The sequence below is a fragment of the Leucoraja erinacea genome, chromosome 7 (genome assembly GCF_028641065.1).
Source record: "Leucoraja erinacea ecotype New England chromosome 7, Leri_hhj_1, whole genome shotgun sequence".
Classification (NCBI taxonomy): domain Eukaryota; kingdom Metazoa; phylum Chordata; class Chondrichthyes; order Rajiformes; family Rajidae; genus Leucoraja; species Leucoraja erinaceus.
In genome coordinates, this window is record NC_073383.1 from 5,363,199 (window position 1) to 5,376,114 (window position 12,916).

At 41.8% G+C, this 12,916-nt stretch overlaps 1 protein-coding gene across 2 annotated transcripts in view; it reads left to right on the forward strand.

Moving 5' to 3' along the window:
* The first annotated feature begins 1,109 nt into the window (after positions 1-1,109).
* The window catches only part of iqca1 (IQ motif containing with AAA domain 1), a 122,283-nt gene continuing 110,476 nt past the window's right edge, over positions 1,110-12,916 (forward strand). Inside the window, exon 1 of one of the 2 annotated variants that reach the window (XM_055637682.1) lies at positions 1,110-1,613. Coding sequence is in view for 1 of the 2 variants with exons in the window: in XM_055637681.1 (XP_055493656.1) it covers positions 1,603-1,613 (11 nt within the window). In the remaining variant the exon portion in view is untranslated. The remainder of the gene's footprint in view (positions 1,614-12,916) is intronic. The other variant, XM_055637681.1, reaches the window with a different exon arrangement.

Below are 12,916 nucleotides of genomic sequence, written 5' to 3' on the forward strand. Positions count from 1 at the left end.
TTAGAGAAAATATTCTGTGAGAGGTCAATATTCAATTAGAGGTCAATATTCAGTATGAGAAGTCAATATTCAATTGGAGAAGTCAATATTCAGTAAGAGGCCAATATTCAATTAGAGAAGTCAATATTCAGTATGAGAAGTCAATATTCAATTGGAGAAGTCAATATTCAGTAAGAGGTCAATATTCAATTAGAGGTCAATATTCAGTAAGAGGTCAATATTCAGTAAGAGGTCAATATTCAGTATGAGGTCAATATTCAGTATGAGGTCAATATTCAGTATGAGGTCAATATTCAGTATGAGGTCAATATTCAGTAAGAGGTCAATATTCAATTAGATAAGTCAATATTCAGTAAGAGGCCAATATTTAGTTAGAGGTCAATATTCAGAGAAGTCAATATTCAGTAAGAGGTCAATATTCAGAAAGAGGTCAATATTCAGTAAGAGGTCAATATTCAGTAAGAGTTCAATATTCAATTAGAAGTCAATATTCAATCAGTGATGTCAATATAATCAATTAGAGAAAATATTCTGTAAGAGGTCAATATTCAGTAAGGTCAATATTCAGAAAGAGGTCAATATTTAGTTAGAGGTCAATATTCAGATAAGTCAATATTCAGTAAGAGGTCAATATTCAATTAGAGAAGTCAATATTCAGTAAGAGGTCAATATTCAATTAGAGGTCAATATTCAGTAAGAGGCCAATATTCAATTAGATGTTAATATTCAATTAGAGAAGTCTATATTCAGTAAGAGGCCAATATTCAATTAGAGGTCAATATTCATTAAGAGGCCAATATTTAGTTAGAGGCCAATATTCAATTAGATAAGTCAATATTCAGTAAGAGGCCAATATTCAGTTAGAGGCCAATATTCAATTAGATAAGTCAATATTCAGTAAGAGGCCAATATTCAGTTAGAGGCCAATATTCAATTAGAGGTCAATATTCAGTAAGAGGCCAATATTTAGTTAGAGGTCAATATTAAGAAAAGTCAATATTCAGTTAGAGGTCAATATTTATGGTGAATATTGTAAGCTGTCCAAGTGAAAATCCAGTTAAGTGGATGCAAGCAATGATTAAAAGTCCATTTATTATTTCCCCTTGCAGACATAAACTCACCCCAGAGGTGACCTGAAGAGTTTGAGTTGTTGTTAACTGGGTTCAGGCTGCATCGCGGCCTGCGGTCACCATGGCGACGGAGCTCACCAGCAAAGATTAAAGATGAGCCTTTGCTCACCAGCGCTGAGGAATGCGCATGCGCTCGATGCCGTGCCGCTGGGAGCGCACTGCGCTTGCGTGGGCATCCTGGTTGCCCTGGAGTTGGCAGAGTAGAGTTTCAACTCTGAGTTTATGGAGGATATTGGAAGCATTTCCTTTCTCCCTCACTCACACCCACCCACTCAGTTCTGTTTTCCAAATTCCCCGCAGCTACTGCCCCTCGACCGTGCAGGAGGTTCAACTGAAAACCTGCCTCAAGCTGTTTTTGCAGGTCTGACATGCATGGGTTGAGAACGGTAGCAGTGAAACCAACAGAGCTGTAAACGTGGGCACCTGACTATATCCAAGGGAATTCACATCCACCCCTTTCACTTCTGCAATCATGTCGAACAGGTAAGCAAGAAGTCAATACGTTTACTTTCATGCTTTATGTCTAATGCTTGAGAAATGAATAGACAAAGCAAAGGAAATTCAGTGAAATGGTGAATTTTTAAAAGTAAAATCACTGAATTTGGAGTAAACCATGACTGAGCAGAGGTACAGCACAATGCATTATTAAGGTCATATTTTAAAGTTATTTTTAAAGATTGATAGTAAAATAAAATCACACTAACTTTCTGCTCACCTCCACCATTTGCATAATCCCATTTTCCTGCAATAAGCCTGTAACCTACTATGTATTTCCTATCACATTACCTGTCCAACTGCCTTTTAAATGTTGTAATTGTATCTGCTTCCACCATCACCTACAAGATACAAGATACACACATGGCACAGTGAAATGAAATTCCCATACAGCCATACAATAAAAATAAGGGACAAAACACACTATAGAGTTTGACATAAAACATCCCCACACAGCAGAATCAGAGTTTCCCACTGTGCAGGAAGGCACCAAAGTCACCTCTGGGCAATTATGGGATTTTATGGGCATTTCTTTCAGGTAACCATCACCCTCTGTATGGATCGATTGTAATGATGTATTGTCTTTCTGCTGACTGGATAGCATGCAACAAAAGCTTTTCACTGTACATCGGTACAGGTGACAAAAATCTAAACACTAATTGGTAAACCTGCTCCTCCGATTTCTCTTCAAATTTGGCTCTGGACTCCTGACCTGGAAAAAATAATATTTTATGTATTTCACTATCCTATCTACGCCCCTCGACATTTTAGGAAGCTGGAGGTTTATAACATGTTGAAGTGGAAAAATACACAGCCAAATCTATAAAGCTGGCTAATCTCTCCTTAAAATTCAGAGAGGTTGGCCTGTGTGCAGTGCAAAGAGTATTTTTGTGTTTTTCCACTGTGGTGTTCCAAGCGATCGTTGCTGGGTTGCTCTTTGTTTATAACAGAGAAGATAGACACAAAAAGCTGGAGTAACTCAGCAGGACAGGCAGCATCTCTGGAGAGAAGGAATGGGTGACGTTTCGGGTCGAGTCCCTTCTTCAGACTTCAGATTATAATATATGTGCACAAATAACGTCAAATCAAGTCGAGTTTATTGTGATATGCACAAGAACGGTGAGGTATAGGTACAATGAAATATCTCTTGCAGGACCATCACTGGCACACAGACAGACAACATACACAAAATAATGGCAGCACAAGAATCTGCAGAGGAACTCTGGGGCAGATGATGTTTTGGGACCTTTCTTCAGAATGAATAAACAAAAACAAATTGCATAGATTCTACATGGCAGTGATAAGAAAATGACTGTGTAAGAGGGGTCCATAATGTTCCATTGCTGAGGGATTAAGGTTGCGTATGTTCTTGAGCCCAATAGCTGTAAGAAAGTAATTGTTATTGAATGTGTTGGTGTGGGATTTCAGTACGTCCTGTCTGACAATAACAGCGAGATGAGGATATGGCCCGGATAGTGGGGTCTTTGATGATTGATTGTTTTCTTTGTGAATTTGCAGAAATGGGGGTGCTTTGGGAATATTATGTGACTGTGAAACATGGCTTCACTGGTGGTGACATCACATGTGCAGGAGACCCAATTCCTGGAAATCTTGTGGCCCACCTGTAGCTGCCAAGTCTGGACCCCTGAAGAAGTTTCTGTTTTGTTTCAATGTACTGCCAACTATTATATATCTGTGATTGGGCAAAGGGGTTGCCTCCCATTGTACTTGCCCACCGGTATCTGTGATTGGGCTAAGGGGTTGCCTCCCTCTGTACTTTCCCGCCACTGTATATCTGTATAAATAGAGAATCGGTTTGTTGGGGTGTGTCGGTTGTCTTTCTTTCTGTTCTATTAGCATGAGGCTGCTGCGGGCTGGAGTGAGTGGATCCGAATATTTTTTTTTTGTTAGAAGCAATTGTACAAAAAAAAAGATCGACATAACAGTTATACAGTTTTCGTACAGCTTCAGTTTTAACATTTTATAATCTTATAACTAGATAGAAGAAAAAAGGAGAAAGAAAGAAGAAAGGAAAAATAAAAAAAGTAAAGAAAAAAAACCCGGAACTAACGAAGGTGTACAAGAAGCGGAGATATATCCAACTACCCTTCCGTACTCCCGCTCACCCAGCCCTACCATCGTTTTTGAGTTTGTGCTCAACCATTATGTTGTTGAAGAAATTTAATAAAAGGAGACCATATTTTTGAAAATTGATCTGGTTTGTCAGTCATGCCAAACCTTTTTTTTTCTAGATGTAGAGTCTCGGTCATTTCTGTGATCCACATCTTCACTGTGGAGACTGTTATCTTTTTCCAGAATTTAAGTATAAGTTTTTTCGCAGTTATTAAACCGTAGTCAAGGAAGCGTCTTTGAAATATCATTAGATTAGGGCAACCCTCTGACATTCCTAATATTATTAGTTTTGTGTATGGGATATTGTATATTCTGGCATATTTGCATATGCCGGTATATGGGAATCAATGGTTGTTTGTGTTTTTGTTCTTTTAATCTTTTATCCCTTGTCTTCTATGTATACCACTGAAGGAGATGCAATGAAATTTTGTTGTACAGTTGTTGTGCAATGACAATAAACGTATTTGATTTGATTTGATTTGGATCTGGCTCCAATTGAGTTTTATGTGTTTTAGAAATAATATTGAATATTTCCGTCCAAAGGTTTTGTATTTTGATACAGGATACAAAAGTATGAGTTAGGGTGGCTTCTTGAAAGTGACATTTATCACAAAGAGGAGAAACATTTGGGACAATCTTGTTCAATTTAGTCTTTGAGTAGTATAACCTATGCAATACTTTAAATTGTACCAGGCAGTGCCTGGCATTTAAAGAACAGTAATGTATGTATTGTAGGCTTTCATCCCATATATCTTTCGAAATGGCTAGACCCAGCTCATCCTCCCATGCTCGCCTATAAATCTCAGGTGGATCCGAAATTGACTCCACGGTGAATAAAGGGTTTGGACCACAGTATTCGATTCAGTGTTTTACTGACCCAGACTATGGAGAGTAATGAACTGGAACTAACATCTCGAGGCAAAGCCTCATGTAGATGCTTTTGATGGTGTGGAGGGCTGCATCTGTAATCCATGATGCAACTGCAGGATATTTTCTACGGTGCATCTGTAGAAGTTTCAATAAGTAATCATCATTAAGTAGGCAGATAAATAGTTTGTAATAGTGAGGAGGGTAAGATTCAGCCACAGAGTGATATTGATATGTTGGTAAACTGGAAGATTGACACAAAAAGCTGGAGTAACACAGTGGGGCAGGCAGCATCTCTGGAGAGACGGAATGGGTGGCGTTTCAGGTCGAGACCCTTCTTCAGACCAGTTGAAATTGCAGTAAAATAGGCAAGTTGATTGAACTCTTGTACAATTAGTTTGGAGATAATTCAGTTTAGAGACGCAGCATGGAAACAGGCCTTTTGGCCCGACAATCCCATGCTGGCCATCGATGACCTGTTTACACTAGTGCTATGTCATCCCACTTTATCATCCACTCCCTAACACTAGGGGCAATTTACAGAGGCCAATTAGCACATCTTAGGAATGTGGGAGGAAAGCCGAGCATCCGGAGGAAACCCCCACATAGTCCGTGCAAACTTCATACGGACAGCAGCTGAGGTCGGGATCAAACCCGGATCTCTAGCACTCTACCAGATGCATCACTATGCCACCTTTACATATAGTGCAGTAGTTTAAAGCGTGTTAATAGATCTGGTAAAGGATACAAGCGCTGGTAATATAGAACTTGAGTCAATTGTAACTTGATGATCTTTTACACCTCTGTTAGGGAGGCACAGTAGCGCATCAGGTAGAGGTGCTGCCTCACAATGTAGAGACCTCGGTTCAATCCTGACCTTGGGTGCTGAATGTTTCATGTTTGTATGTTCTCCCTGTGATCGTGCGGGTTTCCTCCAAGTGCTCCAGTTTCCTCCCACATTCGATAGACGTGTGTTTGTAGGTTAATTGGCCCTCTGTAAATTGCCCCCAGTGTAGGGAGTGGATGAGAAAATGGGATAACACAGAACTAGGGCGATCGATTGTCGGTTGGCCAATTGGCCTGCTTCTATGCTGCATCACTAAACTAAAATAAAATCATCCCTAAGCCTCTGGCGTCTCCCATTCAGCCACTGTTGAATCCATCTTGCTACTCCTGCATTTATACCCAACAGTTAAACCTTCTTAACCAACCTTCCATGAGGAACCTTGTCAAAGGCCTTACTAAAGTCCATATAGACAACATCCACTGCTTTACCATCGTCAATTTCCCTAGCAACCTCTTCAAAAAATTCAAGATTAGTCAAACATGACCTTCCAGGCACAAATCCATGTTGACTGTTCCTAATCAGACCCTGTTTATCCAGATGCTTATATGTATTATCTCCAAGTATCTTTTCCATTAATTTGCCCACCACTGAAGTCAAACTAACAGGTCTATAATTGCTAGGTTTGCCGACACCGAACATAATACTTTAAATGCGGCCTCATTAATATTATGAACAACTATAACATAACATAACATGGCAACTTCGATATTCAATACCCTGACTAATGAAGGCTATTGTATCGATACAATAGCTCCATCTACTGTGACTCCACCTTCAAGGAACTATGTACCTGCGCCTCTCAGACAGACACAAAATGCTGGAGTAACTCAGTGGAACCGGTAGCGTCTCTGGATAGAAGGAATGAGTGATGTTTTGGATTGAGAGAAATGTCACCCATTCCTTATCCAGAGATGCGGCCAGTTCTGCTGAGTCACCCCAGCATTTTGTGTCTATCTTTGGTGTAGCCCAGCATCTGCAGTTCCTTCCTACACATTACCTGTACCTCTAGACCGCTCTGCTCTATAATACACCCCAGGGCCCTGACATCCACTGTCCAGGTCCTACCCTGGTTTGATTTCCCAAAATGCAACACCTCACATCTGCATTAAACTCTATTAGCCATTCCTCTGCGTTTGTCCTCATCAAACCTTTTGGTTACTTCAAAAGGCTCCCTCAGATTTGTAAGGCAAGATCTCCCATGTACAACACCATACTGACTATATGTGTAGGAAAGAACTGCAGATGCTGTTTTAAATCGAAGAAAGACACAAAGTGCTGCAGTAACTCAGCGGGACCGGCAGCATCTCTGGAGAGAAGGAATGGGTGACGCTTCAGGTCAAAACCCTTCTTCAGATTAATTCTGAAGAAGGCTCTCGACCCGAAACATCACCCATTCATTCTCTCCATAGATGCTGCCTGTCCTGCTGAGTTAATCCAGCATTTTGTGTCTATCCACCATACTGACTATCCTTAGTCATTCCCTGTGTATATATATATATCTTATCTCAGAATCCTTTCCAATAATTTGCCTACCATAGATGGGATGTTCACTGGTCTATAGTTCCTATGCTTTTCCTTGAAATTATTTTTAAATTGTGGCACAACATTAGCCACCCTCCAGTCGTCCGTTACCACATCCGCGTCTATCACCCGTGAAAATTTGTATCTCTCAGCCAGGCTGCCAGCAATTTCTTCTTCAGCTTTCCACGGTGTCCTCTGATGTATCTTAGCCCCGGGAGATTTGTATACCTTCGTATGCCATATAATGTTCAGCACCTCCTCACGATAACATGGACTGTGCTCAAGACACTTCCAATAATGATCCCAAGTTTCCCAGTCTTTGAGTCATTGAGGACCTTGCCCATCACCACAAAGATGGCGGCGGCAGCGAAGACCCGACTCTGCCTCGGAGCTGTGACGGCGGCAGCGACCATCCGCGGAGTTTGAACCGGCCCATTCGCGGAGCACGGTTGAGCCGCGGGATTTACCATCACCTGGTGGGGTCACAACATCTGGAGCCTGGATCGCCTCGGCGCAGAGGGAGAACAAAGAGGGAAGAGACAGAGACTTTAAGATTTTGCCTTCCATCACAGTGAGGAGGTGTTTGGTGAACTCACTGTGGTGGATGTTAAATTTGTGTTGATTGTGTGTTTTTGTCATTTTTTATTATATGTATGATTGCATGGAAACTAAATTTTGTTCAGACCGAAAGATCTTAATGACAATAAAGGAATCTAATCTAATCTAAGATGTGACAGCTTGAGTTTCTGAATTGCCCTATTCTCTCTCTATTTACTCTTTCGCTTTATGTATATCTGGATTTTTCATAATATTATCTGCATGAGCTATCTCCTGCCCCTTTTTGCCCTCCTAATTTCTTTGTTAGATATGCTCCTGTATATGCTCAGTATACATGTTCCATACCTTTTCTTCCCTGAGCTGTGTTTTAGTCTTAGTTTTAGAGATACATTGCGGAAACAGGCACTTCGGCCCACTGAGTCTGCACCGACCATCGATCCCCGCACATTAACAGTGTCCTACGCACACTAGGGCCAATTTACAATTATACCAAGCCAATTAACCTGCAAACCTTTACGTCTTTGGAGTGTGGGAGGAAGCCGGAGATCCCAGAAGAAGCCCACGCGGTCACAGGGAGAACGTACAAACTCCGTACAGAGAGCACCTGTAGTCAGGATCAAACCCGAGGCTCTGGTGCTGTAAGGCAACAACTCGACCTCTGCGCCACTGTGCCTCTAATCTGGCCGTGCCACAATTCTGAATTTTATTTTGTGTGCCCACCTTATCTTTATCCATAACTATTTTAAAGCTTGTAGAACTATGGTCGCTGGTCCCTAAAGGCTTGCCCGCAGCCACTTCAGTCACTTGCCTATTCCAATTTCCCAAGAGTAGTTCAACCTTTGCCCTCTCCCTTGTCGGGCCCTCTACATATTGCTGGAGGAAACTTTCTTGAACACATTTAACAAAGTAATGTCTTACTAATTGATCAAGTTTTTTGAGGAGGCGACAAAGGTATTCGTTGATGATGGGATGGTAGATGTTGCAATTGTGGATTTTAGTAAAGCATTTGATATAGTCCCACATTTGTAGACTGATCAAGAAGTAGTACGGCTGCAAATGACACCACGATTGCTAGAGGCATTGACAGAGGAAGACTATCAAATTACAAAGTGGGATTTATCTTGACTGCATTAATGGGCAGAAAAATGGCAGTTGGAGATTAATCCGAGCAGCTGTGAGGTGTTGAACTTCTGGAGGTCAGTGGGATTTGGGATCCATATCCATTGTTCCCTGAAAGCTGCAATGCAAGTCAATAGAGTGATAAAGAAAGCTTATGGTTAGCTTGCCATTGATCAGGGCAATGTGTATAAAAGTCAGGAAGTTATGATATAGCTTCATAAGACATTAGTTAGGCTACATTTGGAGTATAAAATGCAATCTGGCCATTCCATTACCAAAAGGATGTGGGGACTATGGAGAGGTTGCAGAAAAGGTTTACCAGGCATCTGCCTGGATTAGATGGTATTAACTGCAGGGAATGGTTGGACCAACTTGGATTGTTTTCCCTGGAGTGCTGGAGGTTGAGGGGAGACCTGATCGAAGTATATTAAATTATGAGAGGCACAGAGAGGGTAGACAGTCAGAACCTTTTTCCCAGGATGAAAAAATCAAATGCTAAAGGGCATCACTTTAATGGGACGGGGCAAATTTTTAAAGGAGATGTGTGGGGCAAGTTATTTTACAGAGGATGGTGATGCATTTAAAATGCTGCCAGGATGGGGGTGGAGGCTGATACAATAGTGGTGTTTCAGAGCCTTTGAGATGCAAACATGGTTGTATATGTATAAGTGGAGGGATATGGATCATGTGCAGGCAGATGTGCAGGCAGGCAGTTTGTCTTGGCATCATGTTCTGCACGTACATTGTGGGCAAAAGAGCCCGTTCCTGTTTCTATATATGTAAAATTAGTTTATCTTGGCATTATGTTCGGCACAGATATTGTGGGCCGCAGGTCATGTTCCTGTTCTGTGCTTTTTTCTGGTCATTATTTGTAACTGCAAAAGTTGTATTTTGGAGCAAAACATGGCAAAATGGAAAAAAAAATGTTATGATATGTTGATGCATAATGTTTTCATGTTGTAGTAATGAGCTGAATGCTTGGTATGGTTTGCGGCAAATTGTTGTGTAACTTTGTCTCTGGATTAACTGTTAATTGCTTCAGTCTCCAGCAACATTCCTGCTTGAATTTGTTTTTTTTTTTTAAAGCGCGTCTTTATAATGAAGCAATGCAGAATTGTCTGTGTTGAGGTTGCGTGTTCTCTCCATGAGTGTGAGTTTCCACTGGGGTGCACTGGTTCCTCGCATATCCTAATGACGTTGGTAGCTAAAATGGCCACTGATGTACGGGTGAGCGATAGAATCCAGATAGCATAAGAAAATATGCTTTTTGGAAAATTAATGGGGCAATTGGTGGGATTCTGTTCTGTCAAGAAATATGGACAGATTATCTCATGTTAAGCTGAAGTGCATACGATTGTGAAGGTCATATCTGATCTTGGATGAGTTGGCATTTGGGATAGAAGATAGTGCAATGTTGCTGTTAGACAAAGTTAATATTTGAATATAACCCCTATTGGGAAAATTGTGGATGGTATTGAACGGGTGGGCCTTTGCCCTATGTTTCCATGCAATGCATGTTCATAATATTAAAAGTCAACACCTTTGCAGTAGCCCCCTGTTCTCTCTCATATCATCCCTCCCAGCATATGCAAAAGGGAGAGAACGTTGAAAGAATGGTGCACCATTGAGGCTAACCCTGGCTTTCCCATCCATGCTGACGAACAACCTGCCCAACATGCGCCTGAAGTCCCGCTAACCCTTCCGTTAAATCCCTGGAAAACTTTGACTCCAAGACTGCGTGGTACGGAGCCTGGAAAGATGCCAACACCAACAACGGTGAGGTCATCACAGACCCCACAGTGAAACCACTGGGTTTTGACCCCCATCGCAAGCAATGGCTAAACCTGAACACAATCCGCACCCTCCATGCAAGAACAGCCCATCACCTACATGAGTCGGGGATGACAGACAGCCCTGCTTGCGACTGAGGACATCCAGACCAGACCATCCCACACAGCGTAAATGACTGCCCACTGAGGCTTTTCCCTGGTGGCATCAAAGCCATCCACCCAGCAACTGATGCTGTCCTGGCCTGGATGTCTACCCTTGATCTACGACTTTAGGCTGTGCACGCCATACGCGAGAGGAAGATTTAAAAACATGCGGAACTTGCACGTGGATGCAGTAGAATAAATGAGTATTGCATTCCAATGGCTACAAAAAGTCTTTCAGCAGGCATTGGCAAAAGGTGAATGGGTTACATAAACAAGTTAATGCTTCACAGCATCTATCGTATTGTACAGCAGCGTGAATCACGTTGAGACCAATGACCATAATTCTCTCACTTTAAAAAATATATAGTTATGGAGAAGGATAGGATATGTCCCCAAGTTAAGGCTGTAAACTGGTGTAAGGCTTGGTGGAGGAGTAGGCGATAACTTGCCGAGGTCGATGCTGGAGTGAGGGTAAGAGGGGCTCTCGTTTCAGGAACTCTCGTGACAAGATATTGAGGCTCTGGTCAGGAAAAAGGAGGTATGTCAGATTTAGGCAGTCGGAATCAAGCAAATCCCTCTGCATGTACTAGAAATATAGAAGTACATGTTAAATGGCAATCAGAATGTCAAAAGGAAGACGAGAATTGAGCGGGCAGGCAAGGTAAAGGAAAAACCCAAGAAATTCTACTGGTATATTAAGAGCAAAAAGTTAGCTAGGAAATGAATAGGTTCCCTTATTGATTAGCATTGGCATAATTGTGTAAAGCCACAAAAGAAGGGGGAGATATTAAAGCAATTGAAGCATATTTGAGATGTCTTAGATTGTAGACGAATCACTGTGATGATATTGTTTACTTGTCTGAGAGCCCCAAACTTAAGTCAAGACTTTAAGTCTTATCTGTTATAAGTATCTACAAGTACCCTCACTTTAGGAAGGTTATACTGTATCAACCTATATTTCAAAGACCAACTCTGCTGTAGTGGTTTAGTTGTCAATAATCAGTATTTTGAGCGATGGATTCTCCCTCCCATCCAAGGAGGAGTTACTTCCAGCTAACGAAGCAGATTACACACAATTATATTTTTAAAGGAAGCTCGCTTAATTCTGAGGAGTAATTTTAACAGCAATCGTTCTTTACAAACAATTTCCAAAACGCAAGTCAATTCTTACAATTTAGTAAAACATACCAGTGAGTTGCAGAGCATCAAGTTCCCCGTCACAGTAAGAAAGCTCTGGGAAGAGGTTGTTCTTTTACCAAGGTTGAGAGTGGATTCTTTCCTGACCTATCATACTTAGCTTCCATTTTAATTAACTCCTGCCAACCCTTGCTTTCTTCACATCAGAAGTGTATATCTGCACTCCTCGATCCTTCTGCTCAACGACACTCCCTCGTGCCATTCACTGCCATTGCCATTATTATAAAGCTGTTCAGGGGCAGTCTTGGTCACGTGTGTGACCAAACATATGAAAAATGGTGGAATACATCTCTTCTAATTAGAAACATTGAAACATAGAAAATAGGTGCAGGAGTAGGCCATTTGGCCCTTCGAGCCTGCACTGCCATTCAATATGATCATGGTTGATCATCCAACTCAGTATCCTGTACCTGCCTTCTCACCATACCCCACCGATACCTTTAGCCACAAGGGCCACATCTAACTCCCTCTTAAATATAGCCAATGAATTGGCCTCAACTACCTTCTGTGGCAGAGAATTCCAGAGATTCACCACTCTCTGTGTGAAAAATGATTTTTTCAACTCGGTCCTAAAAGATTTCCCCCTTATCCTTAAACTGTGACCCCTTGTTCTGGACTTCCCCAACTCTGAATTCTGAAAGCATTACAGGCATATTGTTTTGTACTGTATATATGATTCATATATTTTTCAAAGTTTATCGAGTGAGGTTTTATATGTTACTAGACTAAGTGGGACCCATTGGGTCCCAGCATCACACGGGAGGGCTGGTCCCCCAACGCAATATTCCACCTCTCCACCAATTCCAATATTGCTGGCCAGTGGGGGCTTTTGTGGAGCGCAAGTATGTGTGTTGTGGGTCAAAGGGACTGGCTTCCAGAGGGCTAGTATGGACATTGTGGGCTGAATGGGTTCTTGGGCTGGCAGCTCAGTCACTCTGGCCAGGCAGCTCAGTCACTCTGGTGGGGCAGCTCAGTCACTCTGGCTGTTGTGCATTGAAGGAACTGGTTTATCAGAAGGCTAGTATGGACATTGTGGACTGAATGGATTTTTGGACTTGCAGTTCACTAAGTCATGGGTGGTGGGCTGGCACTTCAGTCACTTACAGCTGGTGGGC